The sequence below is a fragment of the Lytechinus pictus genome, chromosome 19 (assembly GCF_037042905.1).
Source record: "Lytechinus pictus isolate F3 Inbred chromosome 19, Lp3.0, whole genome shotgun sequence".
NCBI classification, from domain to species: domain Eukaryota; kingdom Metazoa; phylum Echinodermata; class Echinoidea; order Temnopleuroida; family Toxopneustidae; genus Lytechinus; species Lytechinus pictus.
Window position 1 is genome coordinate 5,636,695 of NC_087263.1, and position 18,524 is coordinate 5,655,218.

An 18,524-nucleotide genomic window follows, 5' to 3' on the forward strand; every position below is an offset into this window, starting at 1 on the left:
CAAAGGATGGCTAACTTTACAGCCCAAGCTAAATTTGGACCATGCGCTAACTTTAATAGCCCACTTTCAAGAAATGCAAAATTTAGCCTACATGGGACAATGACGTCTAATGATGCATTTTAGCCCATGGGCCAAGTTAGCCCATTTTCAAGAATTCAGGCCAATTAGACACCGTTCTCACTACCTTCCTAAAACTAGTTTACAGGAAACTAGTTTAGTGGAAACTAGTTTAACACGTAATGAGAACGGTCGAAGCGATCTTCCAAACCGGTTCATAAAACCACCTAGCGATGTAGTTTTCAAGATCACTTTGCCTCGTTAAACTGGTTTTAGCGTAAGTGAGGACACAACGGTTCTTCGGGAAGCGATCTTCGCACATTTTGAGCACGCTACTCCACACACTGTGTGTATAATGCCTACGATGCGGTTTCGAATTTCACGCGAAACGTGTCACCCCACTGAGTGCGTTCCCATAGGAACAAGATATAGCAACTCACGTGAAGTGATTTTGAAAACCACTTTCGGGTGATCAAATGGGAACGCCAGCAAAGCGATCTTCCAAACTGGTTTCCTGAACCAGTTTACAGTAAACTAGTTTTAGAAAGCGTAATGAGAACGGGTTCTAAGTCCCCTATCAATTTGGTCTAATTACAGTTTGAATTTCCCCTTTAAACTCATGCAATGTTGAAGATATAGGCAGTAAGTTGTGAAGAGTAGCCCCCCCAAAAATATAAAAAAGTTTTGGGGCCCGGGATATAGCCTCACTATAAATAGGACAAAAAGGTAAATGGACTTAATGGAAATTAGACCAAATGGCTACTAGATGAACTGGCAGTTGCAGACGAACTCGGATTAGACCATGTGGGATGAGACCAAGTGAAAAATAGAAAATGTAGATCCAAGGACTAATGCATAGACCAATAACATACAAGGAGACTCCCCATTGAAATATTTCCTACATATACTGTATTGGGTAAACCACAAATGCGATTCCTATATGCATGCACGTGGGTGATGACCCGGAAGGGGGGAGGCAGTCAAATATATTGCTGTACACATGCATGACCAAAAAACGTGTTTAAAAGAGTGTTTTTTCAGTTTGGACGTGGGCCGCGCGTGCACTCTTTAAGCGTATCAAATACACAGATTTTCCAAAAAAAAAAGGTGGTTTTGAAAGACTGGTCAATATTGCGGGGTCACACCTATTTAGGGTATGTTTTTTTTTCAAAGCTTTTCTTTTAAAGACTAGCCAAACGTGTTAAGGGTACGCTTTTTCCCAAAAGCTTTTTCCCCGGGGTCATAATCTGGCGACAACTTGTTTAGGGGCCAGAATGTGTAAATAAAGCCCGCAAAAAACTTGTTTAGGGGGTTATTTTGCACACATAGAAAAACTCGTTTAGGGGGTGTTTGGAAATAATTTGGTCACGCCTGTCTACAGCAATACATTTGACTGGCCCCCCCGGGGGTGATGAATGAATCGGGATGAATAAACTATAAAATAACATTGACAAGGACATGTCTATCTTGACTTGATATCTCTTCCAATGTTCCTTTCATTAAATGTCATACTCCATTCCCACTGCTGACAAAAGAATCTTTTATAGTAAAAAGTGACAGATTTTACATTTTATAAAGAGTACTCCGTAAATCAACCTCAAGACACATTAAGGGTGCGCAGCAAATCGTGTCATTGTCAATAGTAAAGACCTCCACGCCAATGGCTTAAATGAATAGAGAAATATTCATAAGCAATTAAAGATAAATTCCAGTTGTGGGGACGATCTCAAAATGACTTTTTACAGAATTTAATATAAAGATCACCAAAGTGTCTGTTTGTATGAATAAAAAATATGTGCCAAAGGATTCTGGAAGAAATTGTGTAATTGCTGAGAAATAAGCAAAATAAGCGCGGATTCTGTCACTTCCGTCGGGTCTTTATTCCAGCAATAATAATACACTGTCCCACGTGTGCCTATCTGTGTTGGCGATCTTCAGTGTGATCGTTTTTTAGCTTAGACATTATGATTTCACAAAGTTCAGTTTATGTAACTGTACCGGATCTAGATCCACGATGATATAGTAATACTTAACATTGGTTTTACAGACTTTCTCACGAAATCAGTATTTTACTGCAACTACTGTCATTTAGCTTTAAGCATGAACAATTTTGCTTAGATTCACAAAACAGTGATACATTTTCATCCCTTTTGGGAAAGGCTTACCAATAAATTTTAAAATCAAAAATAATTTGAGACTTCTAAACCAAAAGTTTTATCTGATATAACATTATATAGCCAGTTCTTGGCAGTATCATACTCATACAAATGCTAAATTACTAGCATAACTAGCATTAGATGCTAGATTTTTCTTAATTCTTTCTATTTTTCTTGTGTACCCATGAACATAATATTTCTAAGGCCGTGTTTATGCGTCCACTTTTCAGGCCAGAATCAGCGTTTCCATACGTGATTAGTCCAAAACACGGTTGCGTCCATGCTTACTTTCATTTAAACGTTTCAAAACGCCGATCATAAACTCACAAAAAGGTGCGTTTGTAAACGTCGTTTGACCAGAATCAGGCTTTCTGGGGAAGTATAAACAGAACCACCATCGTAAACGTGTTTATATGACGTCATTTGATACATGCTTCCGGTGAGATGAAAATCCGCGGGCAAATAGTCGCATTGCTCCATATGGTCGCCTGTTATCTCCAGGTAATAACAACACTCGGAAAAAAAACTTTCGAAAAAAGGCGCGCCCAATTTGACCTCGCTTTCCTGCTTAATGAAAATTACGATGCGAAGCCAGCTGGAGATGGTGATTTCGCCTCTAAAAAGTTAAGCATAAACAGCACTCCCCGAACCACGTTTACGATCGGCGTTTTGAATCGACGTTTGAAAACGCTGATTCTGTCCTCGCAATGGAAGCATAAACACACCCTAAATTGACAGCAAAATGTCTAAAAGTATTTTCACAACTAGGTAAAAAATATCCAAACAAGGTGGCTTATAACATAAATATTTCTGAAATACTTTCTTGAGTACTAGAATTTTATATCCTGAAATTTAAGTACCTCAATTGATTTATTTTTCTTCATAAAGTGATGTAAAACTTGGCTTGACTCCTTATCAAGCATGATCAAATCTTTTATTATTACGATTTATTGTGATTCGATAAGAGGTCTTAACTTCAACACTGAAACCATCAAAATTTGAAAATTTGAAACTGAAATTCTAGAGAAATTTAGTTAGTGATATTGTATCTGCCATATGTAACACATGAAGAACATAACTATTTTCCAAAACTAAGCAAAATTTTAAAATTCACAAAAATATTAGGTATCAAATTTTGATGAATTCTCAGCGTCATGCTTGTTTGATTTTTTTTCTATTTTTATTTTTCAGATCAACTTGGACGGCCTTGTCCTTATGCTTACATGGGCTTACATGTACTTGTGCAGCCATTCATGCCTACATGTATGAAAATGTGATCACAATAAGAAATGCATTGTTGCCAAAGTTTATCCAAACCAACAGAATGAGAACAAGACTGCTCACATGTTCACATTTGAAGAAAAAAAAATCGTCAGCATGATCAAGGATAAAGGAGATATAAACTATAGACCTATCATCTAGATCCAGGCAATATATATATATATATATATATATATATTCATATTTATGGCTACGTTTTACAACCTACTCACCAAATCTGCAACATTGGATGAACTTTAATATTGCAGTGAATGGGGAATAGTGACAGGCCATTTCATTTATTTAGCGATTAAACTAAAAAAGAAGCCCTGGAAAACCCCCATTCACAGCAATATTAATCCCTATCCAATTTTGTGGATTTAGCCTAGGCTTAAGTTGTGAAAAATAACCCCCCAAAAATAACATATCAATTCTGAGCCATAAATGGCAATATATACAATAATCGTAAATCTTAGTGAAACCATGGACCTACTAGCATGGTGAAACAGCCATCTGGGCCCCATTTAATCAAAGTCGTGTTGCATACTTTCAATAACAAGTTTACTATTAGCCAATCAAATTGAATGATTTCAGTAGCTTTAAACTGTTATTCCAAATTCGTGATTAGGAAAAGTTTTATGGAAACGTGCCCCTTGGTGATGAACTGTGACAGAGCAAAAAACAGTGATATTGGAAAAAAAATAATCCCTGCTCTTTGGTTCAATTTGTCTATATTTCATGTAGGGCAAAGGGCATGCATGAGAACTTCACTGAATTTCTCTGTTAAAAGCCAATGGAGAAAGAGGCCATGAACTCGACTATCAAGTTTTGTGATATAAGATCAGAGATATTTCAATTTCATGTAAACAATTTCCTCCTCTTTTTAACGCATGACTGAGAATGAAAAGAAAGCAATAAAAAGATGAATAATGATTGTAGGTGTTGGTCATGGTGTAATCCCTTTTATTAAAGGTTGTAGAATTATGATGATTTTACAGAAAAAAACTCAATATCAAAACATTCCATATGTCTAATAACTCTCATGCTTGATTATTATGGTCTGTTTTGAAATCCCACAAATTCAATTTGTGTCTCTGGGTTCTTGGTTGAAAAGATAATACATTTATACAAATTATACAAGACTTGAGAAAATAAAATGGAGAAATTCACAAATTCATCAATGAGGCCATGTTTGAGGGTACATTAGTTTCAATACCCTGTGATATAATATCAGGATAATAAACAGTTAAACAGAATTTCAGATCTCTTTCTAAAAGAAAATTCGTGTCTTGCATGACATGTACATTTGCTTTTTATCAAAGGAACTACATGTACATTTCTATGGGACTGACATGGAATTATCATTGGTAAATATATAGGCCTGGAAAGCACTATCCAAAATGGTAAATTTCATATTACAATCACATATCGAAATGAACACTTTATGATTGAAACTATGAGGAATAATTCATATGCAATATTTCTTATCTGGTTGCAAACAAATCATTTACAGTGGGTTATTTTTGTAAATATTGGAGGAAATTTTCCCCATATTATCATTTTACCTTTACAATATATGTATCAAACTAAAGAAAAAATATAAATATTTGTGGACGGTATCTATTATAATTGAATGGTAATAGCTTGTCCATGTACTGTACATGTGCATTGTAATTCACAAAAATTAACTTGTGGCAAGGATTAACCTATATAGCAGTTCGACAAGAGAGGGAGCTATAGCAATTGCAGTAGCAGAGTCAGCTTTACACAATGGAGTTTGGTCATTCTGGTCTTGCTGGAAATCAGTATCGGTTGTAACTTTTTCTTTTGCATAGGTGATTGCCCAACATAGCAATATTTGTCATATCTAGGGTCTACCTTGATTTTAAAGGAAAACATAGAACAGAAGTGTTTTAAAGTATGGTTCAGCTCTGGGTGATAATTCACATTTTTTCAAGTTAATATAAATATAATACACAGGTCAACTCAAGATATTCTAATATTAGAAGCATGGCAAAGAAAGAAAGAAATATTTTGAAACTTGGCAGAACATTCATGCAGTTTTGTGTGTGGTTCCCATATACCATTCTAAATGAATGAAAGACTGCAGCAAACTTGGAATACTTTGTGTAGAATGACAATTGCACAAAAACATAATTGTGTCAAACATTTTCTTATATTTCACATTTGAAAATCAACAATATTTGTTCACAAAAGAAAATTAAAATACAATATTGAGCATGTTTTACTCCAAATCTGGATGTGAAAAAGAAATAAAACAAAATCCAACAAGTAGTGAAGGTGCAATGGTGGAGTGGTCTAAGGCCCCTGACTAGACCCATTATGTCAAACCCTCGTTGCAGATTCGCTGCACAAGCTCATGGCTTTGCTGCGGTCGTATACCCCGATAACAAAATCCTCGGAGGAACCAAGATATTTCATTCCCAAGCACTATCAACCCTGAATCGCCCAATAATCCCTCTTATGTAACATTTCTCCTCCGCAAGCGCAAGCCCGTGGGTAAGACCATAAACAACAGCTGTGTTATTACATAAGAGCAGCTATGCCTGTAGTAGGCCTTTCGGAATTAAATTATTGTATAAATAATCAAGTTTTCAAAGGCATATTGTATTTTGAAATTCAATGTTAATTTGTTTTCAATTTCGAACGAAGAAAATCGGGCCTGAAAAAAAGTAAACTGTTACAGAGAATAAAAATGATTGCATGCGCTGGTGGGCTGCAGATTTTTATTGAATCGTCACGCTGCGTAGGCAATAAAGAAAGGAAGAAAGAGAAAGAATTAAAGAAAGATAGAAGCCGAAGGAAGGAAGGAAGAAAGAATAACCTTTAAAGAAACCGTAAAGGAGGAAAAGTAAGAGGAAACACAGAAACGTAAAAGGAGATAGGGAGAGAGACAGAGAGAGGATCAATGTTTTTTCATTTCCAAGCGCTAGATCAACCCTGTATCGCTGATAATCCCTCTTATCAGGCAAGCCGAGGGTTAGATCATAAACAACAGCTGATATTACATAAGAGCAGCTCTGCATGAAGTAGGCCTTTCGGAATTAAATTATTGTGTTTGATATTTTATCAAGTTTTCAAAGGCATATTGTATTTTGAAATCCAATGTTTTTCAGTTTCAAACGAAGAAAATCGGCCCCGAAATAAGGAAACTATTTAAAGAGAAATAAAAATGACTGCATGCGATGGCGAGCGAGTTTGCTCGATTCGGCGCACTGCATATGTAATTGCGGTTTAGTTTTTTTTTTACCCATCGAGGTCAAGAAACTCATGTTTAGATACTTAAATAATTGGCCTGGGGTGATTTGGGTTTTCCATGGTTGGTAACAGGGGTTTGCCTTCTCCAATGATGGTTTTGCCTCATGCCATAAAGGTCTGGGGTTCGATGCCCGGCACCGGCACCTACGCCCACGAGCAAAGTTTTTAATTGTCCTCTGTTATGCTACATTAAATTAAATGGAAATGTTCTAAGAATTATTGGTAACAGTGAGTGCGTGCATCCAAAAAAAAATTAAAAGTCGATGCATTCTATAATATTTTTTTAGAATGTCAATTGTTAGAAGATATCATCACAACTTTGTAGAAGTCAAATGTGGAATAAAAAATCTCAATCTAGTTGATAATAAAGTAATGCTAAAAAATTATATGACTTGTCAATACAACGAAGACGTTTGGGCCCATTGCCTGTGTTATACCATGGAGAAAAAAATCCATCTACTAGTACATGACAAAATACCCCTTTTTTATTTGTATAATTACATCTATTTTGCCAGCTCCATTTGGCACATATGACACATATTTATCATTTCTCACGATTGTTTTGTCAATTTTGTGATAACATTTGAAATTGGCAATGCCCACTACACTAAAATTGATTGATACTTCTAATATTATTGCACGTTGGACAGGTCAAATATCAAACCTTAAAGTTTGGTCCCACTGCACTTTTGGATGCAGAAAAGATGTAAAATGGAAAAGAATCTTGCCATCCATTGGAAAACGTTATGTATCCATTGTATACTCTTTACATACGTGTTTCTAATTATTGCTGAAACCTGCAAGAATATCTTGTTTTACAAAATGAGAGATATTCTGAAGTCATTACAGAGACGGATCGACCAACGATTTGACCCCTCCCCTAGTTAACTAAGTGTAAATGCTTATTAATATAGCCTGTACTAATTTACCTTGAATCTTACAACATTTTGCACTTTTTAGAGTTTGGTGCACTTACTTGTGACGTGGAGTTCACTGGTGAGGAAATTGCGGTATACATGAGGGACCTGATAATCCCCCTGGGAAGAGCAGCTGATGGATGCGAGGAGAAAACAATCGTCTGCATCACCATCATCATCGGAATCAGACCTGGCAAACAGAGTTTACATGAAAGGTGGTGGCGGTGATGGTCAGAGCTGCCATCCTTAATTGTGAAAATCCTATTTTTCTTTATAGTTAAAAAAAAAACATACCAAACATCATTGTTCTTTAATACAAGTTTAAAAAAAAACATATTTATTGGGAAAATCCTATTCAGTGTCACATGCCCTTAACAAATCATACTAAATGACAGCTCTGGATGGTAAAGGTGATGATGATAATAATTATGATGGGGATGAAGATGAGGATGATGAGGAGGATGATGGTGATGATGATGATGATGATGATAGTGGTGATGATGGTGATGATGGTGATGATGGTGGTGATGATGATAGTGGTGATGAAGATGATGGTGATGATGATGGTGATGATGGTGGTGATGGTGGTGATGATGGTGATGATGATGATAGTGGTGATGATGATGGTGATGATGATGGTGATGATGGTTGTGATGATGATGATGATGGTAATGATGGTGATAATAAAGATGATGGTGATGATGGTGATGATGATGGTGATGATGAAGATGATGATGGCGGTGATGACGGTGATGATGATGGTGATGATGATGGTGATGATGGTGATGATGGTAATGATGATGATGGTGGTGATGATGGTGATGATGATGGTGGTGATGATGGTGATGATGATGATGGTGATGATGATGAGGAGGATGATGGTAATGGGGATGATGATGATGGTGGTGATGATGTTGATGATGGTGATGATGATGACGACGATGATGATGATGGTGATAATGGTGATGATGAAGATAATGGTAATGATGATGGTGACAACAAGGGTGTTGGTGGTGATGGTGATGATGATAGTGATGATGATATTGATGATGATGATAGTGATGATGATATTGATGATGATGATGGTGATGGTGGTGGATGTGGTGGTGATGCTGACAGTGATAATGATTGTGATGATGAGGAGGAAATTGTTGATGACGATGATGATGAGGATGGTGTTGGTGATGATGATGATGGTGATGATGATGAATAATGAAAAGCTGTGGCTGTAATAAAAAAGGAAAGTTAATATTGATTAATACATACCTTTTGTTTGCAATATATGTCACTGCGTCAACCAAATAGGCACACATCACGGTCACAACAGATGCTAATACTGAAGTCTGTATTAACAAATCCAAAACAATACATGTAGATTAGCAATCATAGTAATCACAATAAAAGTGCTCAGAGGGATGTTTCAAAAAGTTGTTCACAAGATACAAATAACTTTACAAAAGACTGACACATATATTTTCCTGCTACATGGCTGCTATAGAGTACCGAAGTGTGATGTCACGATGTCATGACAACGAACCGGCTGGTTCTAAACTGAGTCGCAGCTGCAGGATCGTCTATACACATTTGTATTTGCAAAAATGGTGATGTGTTTTGTCCCTGGTTGTTACCATCATTCTGAGAGTCATAATGGCGCCGTTTCATAAAGCTGGTCGTAAGTTAAGAGCAACTTTAAGAATGACTGGTGATCCTTTCTTGTGGTAAATGGTATAATAAATTGGCGATGGTTTGGCGCGTAAGAATGGATCACCAGTTATTATTAAGGTGGCTCCTAACTTATGAACAGCTTTATGAAACTTATATAAATTGCATCATGTGTGTCTATATACATGTACTGTAGCGATTACAAGAGGAATTTCATCCACGTTTCACTCAATCTCCACCATGCCCTTTCACACTGCAAAATTATCTGGGTATATACACTTGACATATGTAACTTTTGTTCTGTGTGAAATAGTTATCACTTAACTCAGCTGGGGATGATTGTAAAGCATTAGTAGTCTATGTCATCTATAATTGCATGGCAGATTTCATCCACATTTCACAACTCAACTCATGGAACCTTTTATACTGTAAAGTGGGTACTCCTGCATTGTTTTTTCTCAGTGTTAAAGGATTATCGGCGAACTTACCTGGGGGTGTATAGCATAGTAGTCTATGTTATCTATAATGATTGCATGAGGGAGCGGTGTCGTAGAGTGGAGTTTACTAAGATACTGGATCAGAGTTGGTCTGTCTTGGAAGTACCTGGTATCATTATCAAGAAAATAATATTTGTTTTAGTCATGAGTGATTAATTAAAACTAAATGAAATAAATACAGGGCACACAAGATATAATTCAAAAAGAAATATATTCCAATCTTAACTCAACTAGTCTCAACATGCATGCCTTTTTCAGGGTGTCTATTTGGCAGGGGGTTGCAAAATGCAAATATTGTAAAAATGTAAAAATAAAATCGTCTCAAAGCCTAAAACTGAAGAAAGAGGAGAAAGGGGGAGGAGGAAACAAAGTGGAAGAGGAGAAGGAAGAAGAAAAGGGGAAAAAGGAAAAATAAGAGGAAAAGAAACAGGGGAAAGGGAAGAGGAAATGGAACAGATGGAAGAATAGGAATAAATGAGATGAGGAAGAAGATGATGAGGACTTTGATGGCAAAAAAGAAGATGAAGAAGTCACAAGGAAGGATGCAAAGAGGAAGAGCAAAAAAATCTTAATATAACGACTTGGCTTACATGATATTGATTTGTTTCATCAGAAGTGGATCAGGAGTTATAGCCCCCTCTACTGCTGGTGGTAGAGACTGAAACTTTGTTGGCGTGATGAACGTCACATGACATCCTCTCTGGGCCAGCGAGACTGCACACTGAAATAGGAGTGCAGTCTTCCCACTGTCAAATCAAAGCAAAGTTTAAAATATCAATAATAAATAATATGCAACATTTATGTAGCATTTTATACAAAATATCCTTTAGGGAAGAGTTCCTTTTGCGACAGCCACCCATTAGGGTCAGGGTTTTTTATGGCTGTCACTACAGGAACTCTTTCCTTTTGACTTTAAGTTCTGCATACTATTAGCACGGCTACCATGATCAGGTGCTCAAGTATTCAATGAATTTACTACTCCTTGATGGGTGTTTCATTAAGCTGTTCGTAAGTTAAGACTTTTAAGAGCGACTTTAAGAACGACTGGTGAACCTTTCTTATGCTCTAAATAATGACCAATAAACATTTAATTGTCAATATCATTTACCACATCTTGTTTCTTATTGTTTTTTGCCAAGCTACAAGACGCATATCCTCGATATGCGTCTTGTAGCTTGGCAAAAAACAAAAGAGAACAAGATGGCAACGTAAAAATCGCAGCAATTTTTCCCCGTCTTCTCACAATATTTTTCTCATTTTTTAATGAATTCTTGTTTAAAAGTGAAATCAATATTGTGGAAATGTCGGAAATGAATAGACCTACATGACATACGGGTCGTGTGGTCCAGTGGTTAGAGCATTGGACTCATAATCGCAAGGTTGTGAGTTTGAATCCCTACTCTGCCATTGCCTCCACTTTGATAAAAAAGGCCCAAGAGTAATTTCTGTCATCTATAAGGTCAGCCACTATGACTGATTAACCTAGACGTAAAATATTTCCTAGGTAATTCAATTATTGGTTATATACCAGCTTGGCAAATACCAGCACAGCGCTGTCCTGCCGAGTTCCTACGGGAGTTACCATAAACAGATTTAGGGCGAGATCTTTTAGAAGGAAAGTAGAAATCTCGGGGGCAAAAGTTTCAGTTTTTGCGATACACGCACATAAATGGGATGCAATCCCTGGCTCCATGGAGAGTAAGCATACGTTAGTGAATGATTTTTACTCTCTAAGAGCCCCGGGGGGGGGGGGGGGGGGGGGGGGGCACTCGGTATATAATGCATAGTGGGTATGTGCCGCAGAGGGGACCCCCATTTTTAGGCTCAAATTTCCGTTCCAAGGCATATCATTTTTGTCTTTTTGAGATAAAGAACAAAAAAGCCGCTCCAAAGCATAGCATTTTCTTCTTATCGAGAAAAAAAAGAAAGAAATCCGCTCCAAAGCTTCGCATATTTTCCGTTACGCCGTTCCGGTCGCAATTTTGGTGAAAAGCGGCCGCAGCTCCCTGTCCGACCATCGCCTCTGCGCTAGCGCGCCCGGCAGTCGTGCCACCATGCTAGCTGCATGCACGTTCCATAGAGTTGCATACGCACTCGCACGCAGGCGACCCGTTCCAAGGACCCCCGTTTTCACAAACATTTGTAGCTCCGAAGTCGTTCCGAGGACCCTCCTTTTTACACCAAGCCTGCTCCAAGGCCCCCGTTTTTTGTCTCTCCCGCTGCACACACCTACTACTTTTTTGGTCGAGTGCCCCCCCCCCCCTGGGCTAAGAGCCTCCTGGCTAGACAAGACTAGACCCTCCCCTCTACGGTATCTCCTTTTCAAAATAAAAAAATCTAATTCCTTTTTTTTATCTGGATTGTTTTTCTTGTTCACAATTTGAATTATTTTTTCCTTTTTTTTCTGCCGAGCAATTGCATCAATTCTACTATATTTATGACACTTTTAAACTCTTTTTTTCGTCTTCAAACTAGACCAAAAGCTTCAGTCTCTGTATTTTGGTTGTTCTGCTGAACTACGTTGGCTCCACTCACCATACATAGACTGAAGGGGATGGGGCCCCGTACCTACAGCCAACGTATAGTGAACTAGCGTTTTATAGATCGCGATTTAAAACTGTTTTTTAAGCAAAATTGAAAGTTTCATGATCATGGTTTCCATTATCAGGGAAATATATATAACTTAAGTAATTGCATACCTTGGGCCGGAGTTATTGAAAAAAATCCTCTGGATGATTGAGAAATCTGTCATCTAAGACATTTTCACCTGACCTGACGGTTTTTCTTGCAAGTTGCCATCTTGAATGACGTCATTATCGTTAATGTCTCGAATCGATATATCGCGATTATAACTAGTACTAGTACTAGTATAACTAGTATCGTTTATCTTCAGTTTCGTTCGCATATGGAGCAGATCGTATAATATCGAAAGCAATATCGATATCACATTCGTGATTGTTGACGTTCGTTTGTAAATATTTTATAGTTTGGCTGCCATTTTGACCATTTTTATCGTGTTCAACCCAATTAAACATCGGTAAAGTATATTTTTCATGCCTTTTTCATCTATATCGTTTAAAGCAGCCATTCTCAATTACTTTTTTTGAAGCGCCACATTTCATGTTGAGAATCTGTAATGCTCCACTGTCCATTGCGCAAACCAGCAATGTATCAGCGGAGGGGTTCAGAGGCCCCTGGTGGGGGTCGAGGGGGCAGAGCCCCCAGACGTTTTGGAATATGAGGCCTTTTAAATTGCCCAGAGGGGCTCTAATTAATATCAACAGAAGAAATACAAATGCCAACAAACTACACAATATCAATATCAAGAGAAAAATGACCAGTGACTTTTTCACAACATACCAATGATATCACTAGTTCAGACTGTTCTTCCCCAGATATATTGGCTGAAGCAAGTGGCGTAATGAGTAAAAAAAAAATGAGGGGGCTAGATATGGCAGCTGAAGCAAAAATATTGAACTTTGCAATACAAATATCTATATTTTGACATAATATTAAGAAAATAATACAATATTCCACTCTTTCCCTTTCCTTTTCTTTTCTTTCCCTTTCTTTTTTTTTCTTGGCCATGAAACACTTGGGCCCCCCAATCGCCACCCCCATCTGTACGCCAGTGGTTGAAGCTACGTTCCCCGATTTTGCAAGGGCTGAAAATTAGGCGTTGCACTAGCTGCACTAACGCCCCAACTGCCCCTCTCTCTCTATAACTCACGTGCAGTATCGTTCATTCAGTTCATGTTAAGCAAGAGTGCATGCAGGCAATCACGGCAGACAATGCATCTGAGCATACATTTATTTCACTTTTACATCGGATTTTAATCGGCTTCAGAAACAATGTTTCTGCTTGTTATGTCCCAAATTCATAATCTTTTATGATCAGGATGTTCTTTGAATATCATATCATTTGATGTTTAACTCTTAACCAAAACGTATACTCTGGAAATGCAAAATTTCTCGCCGTTGAAATAGAAATCCTACAAACGGGGTTTTCAAATCACTTGTGCGGCACAAAAACTTTGTACAGCGTAGAATAAATAAAAAGGAGAACACCATCGATCCTCCATAATAGGGGTTATCGAGTGCTAAATTGGACAAAATTTGAGGAAATCAATTAGCAATTAAGTGTCAAGTAAAGAGTTTTTGTTTTCTCTTTGTATTAAAATGATCACCAAAACCTTATTGCCAGGTTACTGGTAGATAAATTTTTTCTCCCTTATTTTTCCTTTATTTTTTATACCGGCTCCCAAGCGCCACTCCGCAAGGCTCGGTGCGCCACAAGTGGCGCGCGCGCCACCTATTGAGAACCCCTGGTTTAAAGTATTTAAACAATGAGATATAAAGTTTTAAAAGTTTGTTGTTTATACATCCTTAGATTGTAAATTCGATGTGTAAAATTACATCAAACTTTGGACTGTGAATTGACAAAAGGGAGGGAATGAGAACACATGCGAGCCCACACGTACACCTAACCCAGAGAGCTCCCGCCCGCTGCGCGGGCGGGAGCCCAGAAGCTTACCGTGTATTTTACCATTGTCACCGGACTAGGGTGATTTATGGTCTAAATATTTCTCCAAATGAATTGTGAAAACGGAAAGTATACAATTACCACGATTATATGGATGAAGGTCTAACGAGTGGCAGATTCCTGACATCTGGGCACAGTCTGGAACCTCAAAAAAACGAAAAGTTCTCTCCTTCTACCCAGTCTCGATCGGCCATTTTGTTACGATTTTTAACAAAAATGGCCGATCGAGACGGGGTAGAAGGAGAGAACTTTTCGTTTTTTTGAGGTTCCAGACTGTGCCCACTCTAGGCGACACCCCAATACTTACCCGTGCTAATAAAGTGGGACTCCGCTCACGCGCGTTTGGGCCTCCCTAGCTTAGAACTAAGCAATATTATCTAGAAATTGTTACATTGTAGTAATTAAATATGTTCTATTAAATAAATTGATAATGTTTAATCGGTACTCACCGGTTCTTTTGTTGCATTTTCAGACCATTTCTCACAATTCTTCGTAAATATTTGCGGCAAATTTTGTCGCCATAGACAGCTATACGTCCATCTTTATTAATAAATGGAGCGCCCTTTACGATAGTTGTTAATGCCGCGGAGAAATCGTTAGGCATTTTGGCCTGTGTTCAAGGCGTTCTTTCTGTTTTATTTTTTATATTGAAGATTGGGCATTTGTTGAATAGCGCCGTCTACGTCAGGTATGAGATCGAGTGTATAAATACACTCTTCCAAAATAATTATGATTCCGACCTGGCGCTGTTTAACTTCAATCTCTTTCACCTAAATTAGCGATGAATGCTAGCATTATAAAATATATATTCTTAACGTCTGACGAAAAGAATAACCAACCGATCAGCTGACGAGAACGCGAATCACGTGATCTTCATATCAGCTTCGATCGCGAGTCAGAAGAGAAGAGCAGTTGCCCAGAAAATCAGGAAAAAGCCGTGAAAATGTAAGTTCCCCTTCATTTCTTTCAATTTTTTTTATTGCTAACAATGTATTCAATTAGTGAGATCGAAATGTAATAATTAGACAGTACGATAGCTTGTAGTTTTGATAAAATACAAAAATAATCATCTTCACAAAGATTTCTGACACAAAATACTACTGATGTCGCCTATGAGTATGAGGTCCATACATGTACTGTTGGACCTCATTGGTACTAGGAGTGACTGTGCCCAGATGTCAGGAATCTGCCACTCGTTAGACCTTCATCCATATAATCGTGGTAATTGTATACTTTCCGTTTTCACAATTCATTTGGAGAAATATTTAGACCATAAATCACCCTAGTCCGGTGACAATGGTAAAATACACGGTAAGCTTCTGGGCTCCCGCCCGCTGCGCGGGCGGGAGCTCTCTGGGTTAACGTACACCCTACCGTCGGTAAATGGGGATTACAGTAAAATGTCAGAAATTGTTGAATAAATCCCCAGAAACGACGGTTATTCCTGTCTACTTCAAACCAGACTTTTTATGGATTGGATACGAAAATGCATTCGCGCCTACATCATCATCCATAATAAGCCGTATGATGTGACAACGGCACGGCCAGGCGGTCGGGCTGCCGACTGCGCTGGTCAAGCGCCGCCTAATCATGCGACTGTCGTCTGCGACCGAAAGCCCGTCGAGTTTGAAGCTCGTATCAAAGCTGAAAAAAAGCTGCCAAATACATACCTGCCATGCTCTCCAGATACAATACACTTCTGGTGTTTTTCTAGGAACTTTTGGCGAGTGATGCCGTGACGTTTCTTCCTTATTCCATCTCCAAACGATTCAGAGTTCAGTTTGCAAGAAGGAAAAATAAACTGCAAAGGCGCTGCCATCTTGATAACGACGACCGCCCTCTCTCGTCGTATTATTGACCATGGGAATTCGGGGGCGATCTTTGATTTGAAACAATATAGGCCTATCTCAACCTTCTACAATCATTTCTTCCCCCAAATATATTCAGTGAATTAAAAAATGGATTGGACGATTTTATAAAGCAGATGCTAGAAAATTTATGTCATAGTCAGGATTCATAATTCGAGTCCCTTACAGATTTTTTTTCTCCTTCTTTGCTACGTGACCAAAAACACCCCCCCCCAAAAAAAAAAAATATGGATCTAGTTCACAGTTCTCACTGTAACAAAACGTTATAGGCCTTAATCATAACAAAATGAATTGAACAAAAAAAAAACAGACAGCACGAATAGGGTCTATGTACAATTCCGAAACGAATTGTGTTTTTCAGTGAAAAGTCACATTTGTCCCCTTTTGGTCACATAAAGTTTCACTGGCAAAAATTTATAAAACCAAACAACTCCTTCTTCACCATCATCATCATCTTCTTCTTTTTCTTCCTCCTCCTCCAGACCTCTGTTTGCTTCAGAGATGAACACAAAGGTCCTGTAGTATATCAGGCCTACTATACAATGTGTCCCACAAAAACGAAAATGAGGTTTAGCGATGATTTATCATAACTTAATCACAAAAACAATAGACAAATTACCTATCATTGTCTTCCTTCAGCTGGTATAACATACAAGATTTTTTTATCCATGCATGAGTGAGTAAAAACTATTCAAAGAAAGAATAGCAAAACAATAATTTGGTGGGGGTATCAAAATTTCAGAAAGAAAATCACATGCCTAAAAAGTTCAATATTTGCTCTTTAATTTGATAGCTTAATCGCAGAAAATGGTCAAGAAGTTTCTTCGAAACAATGCTTGTGTTTTCACCGGTTTCCCAACGAAGCTATCACACAGTTAACAAGACTTTTCTGCATGGCTGATCGTCAACAAAACGGAGGGTCGAGTAAGTCTAAAAGCTATCCTGTAAAACCTCTTCACTATATGAAATTATTGGAATTCAAGCCTTATATCAAATAAACAGAACTTTGTTATTTCTTGACCGTTTTCTGTAATTGAGGTATCAAATTAAAGAACAGATATTGAACTTTTTAGAAATGTGATTTTCTTTTTGAAAGTCTGATACCACCTGCCAAGTGATTTTTTGCTTTCATTTTTCAAATTGTTTTTGCTCACTCGTGCATGAATGAGGAATAATCTAAGTTATTTCAAATGAAAGAGGAGACCCTAAGTTTTGCAATGATAGGTCATTTGTTTAGTGTATTTGCGATTAAGGCATGATAAATCATCTATTAATCTCGGTTTAGTTTTTGTGTGGGACGCACTGTATAATTATTGTATTTGTATTGTAATAGTGGTCAGGTCTATAAATCTCAAGCGCTTAGACATTGTTTGTGATTAGCGTTATACAAAGATCGTCAATTGTTATTATTAGCAGAGTTAAACAGGTGACCCCCATCAGAAAAATAAAAACAAACACCATGCCAATATTTGCCCCTCCCCCCCCCCCCTCTCTATACGTATACCGCATCTTCCTGGTCGTGGCTTTCTCTTTCTCCTCCCCTCTGAAGTTTTCATTAAAAAAAGAAAAATCTTATTCGAAAACCAAGTTTTTTCACTGTCCCCATCCCCGGCCCTGTTTCTCGCTCACTTTCAACCTCTCCCTCCCCTACCCATCTCTTTCTCTCTCTCTCTCTCTCTTTCTCTCTCATCCTGATCCACAAAATTATTTTATACCATTCACCGTTCCTCTTTTCGTGAACCAATGGAATTACTTTGTTTTTTTCGGCTTGTGCCATTACATTGGGTTATCGTTCCTCGTCGGACAATCGCGTAACCTTTGGGGCCCGTTGCAATCAATCGTAACTCTAAAAATCATGCGTAACTTGATTTTCAACCAATGAACAGCGCGCATTTGGGACTTACAATTGATTTTTTGACTTGCGTTTAAACGCAACTCTTTCTGCAACGGACCCCTGATCCTTCGAGAAAAGGACCCCCTAATTTCCCAAAACGGCGGGTCCAGGGCCAGACCCTTATAATATTTTGCTTATTGAATTTCCACCAAATATCAGGTAAATTGGACCCGACCTTTCCAAAAGTTTGGGGGCCGGTTTCTCGGATGGTCGGGTAAACTGGACCCGTGACCGGACGCGATGACCCGATGTCATGGCAGGAGCCTATTTATCAGAAGAGTACTTCGTATATATTTCAATATAATTTTAAAAATATGTTGCTTAGAGTTTTAACTGCAAATATACTGTCCAACATCACTTGAAAAAAAATCATTCTCGATGATAAAAGATT

General features: G+C 38.0%; 1 protein-coding gene across 1 annotated transcript; it reads right to left on the reverse strand.

The window, feature by feature from the left end:
* Positions 1-4,410: 4,410 nt before the first annotated feature.
* On the reverse strand, positions 4,411-16,218 carry LOC129283013 (uncharacterized). The gene is made up of 5 exons (XM_064113814.1): positions 16,042-16,218; positions 10,419-10,574; positions 9,820-9,934; positions 8,936-9,012; positions 4,411-7,859 (listed from the first exon to the last, which is right to left on the reverse strand). The coding sequence occupies exons 1-5, from the start codon at positions 16,188-16,190 to the stop codon at positions 7,709-7,711; spliced, it is 648 nt and encodes a 215-aa protein (XP_063969884.1). The 5' UTR covers positions 16,191-16,218; the 3' UTR covers positions 4,411-7,708.
* Positions 16,219-18,524: the final 2,306 nt, after the last annotated feature.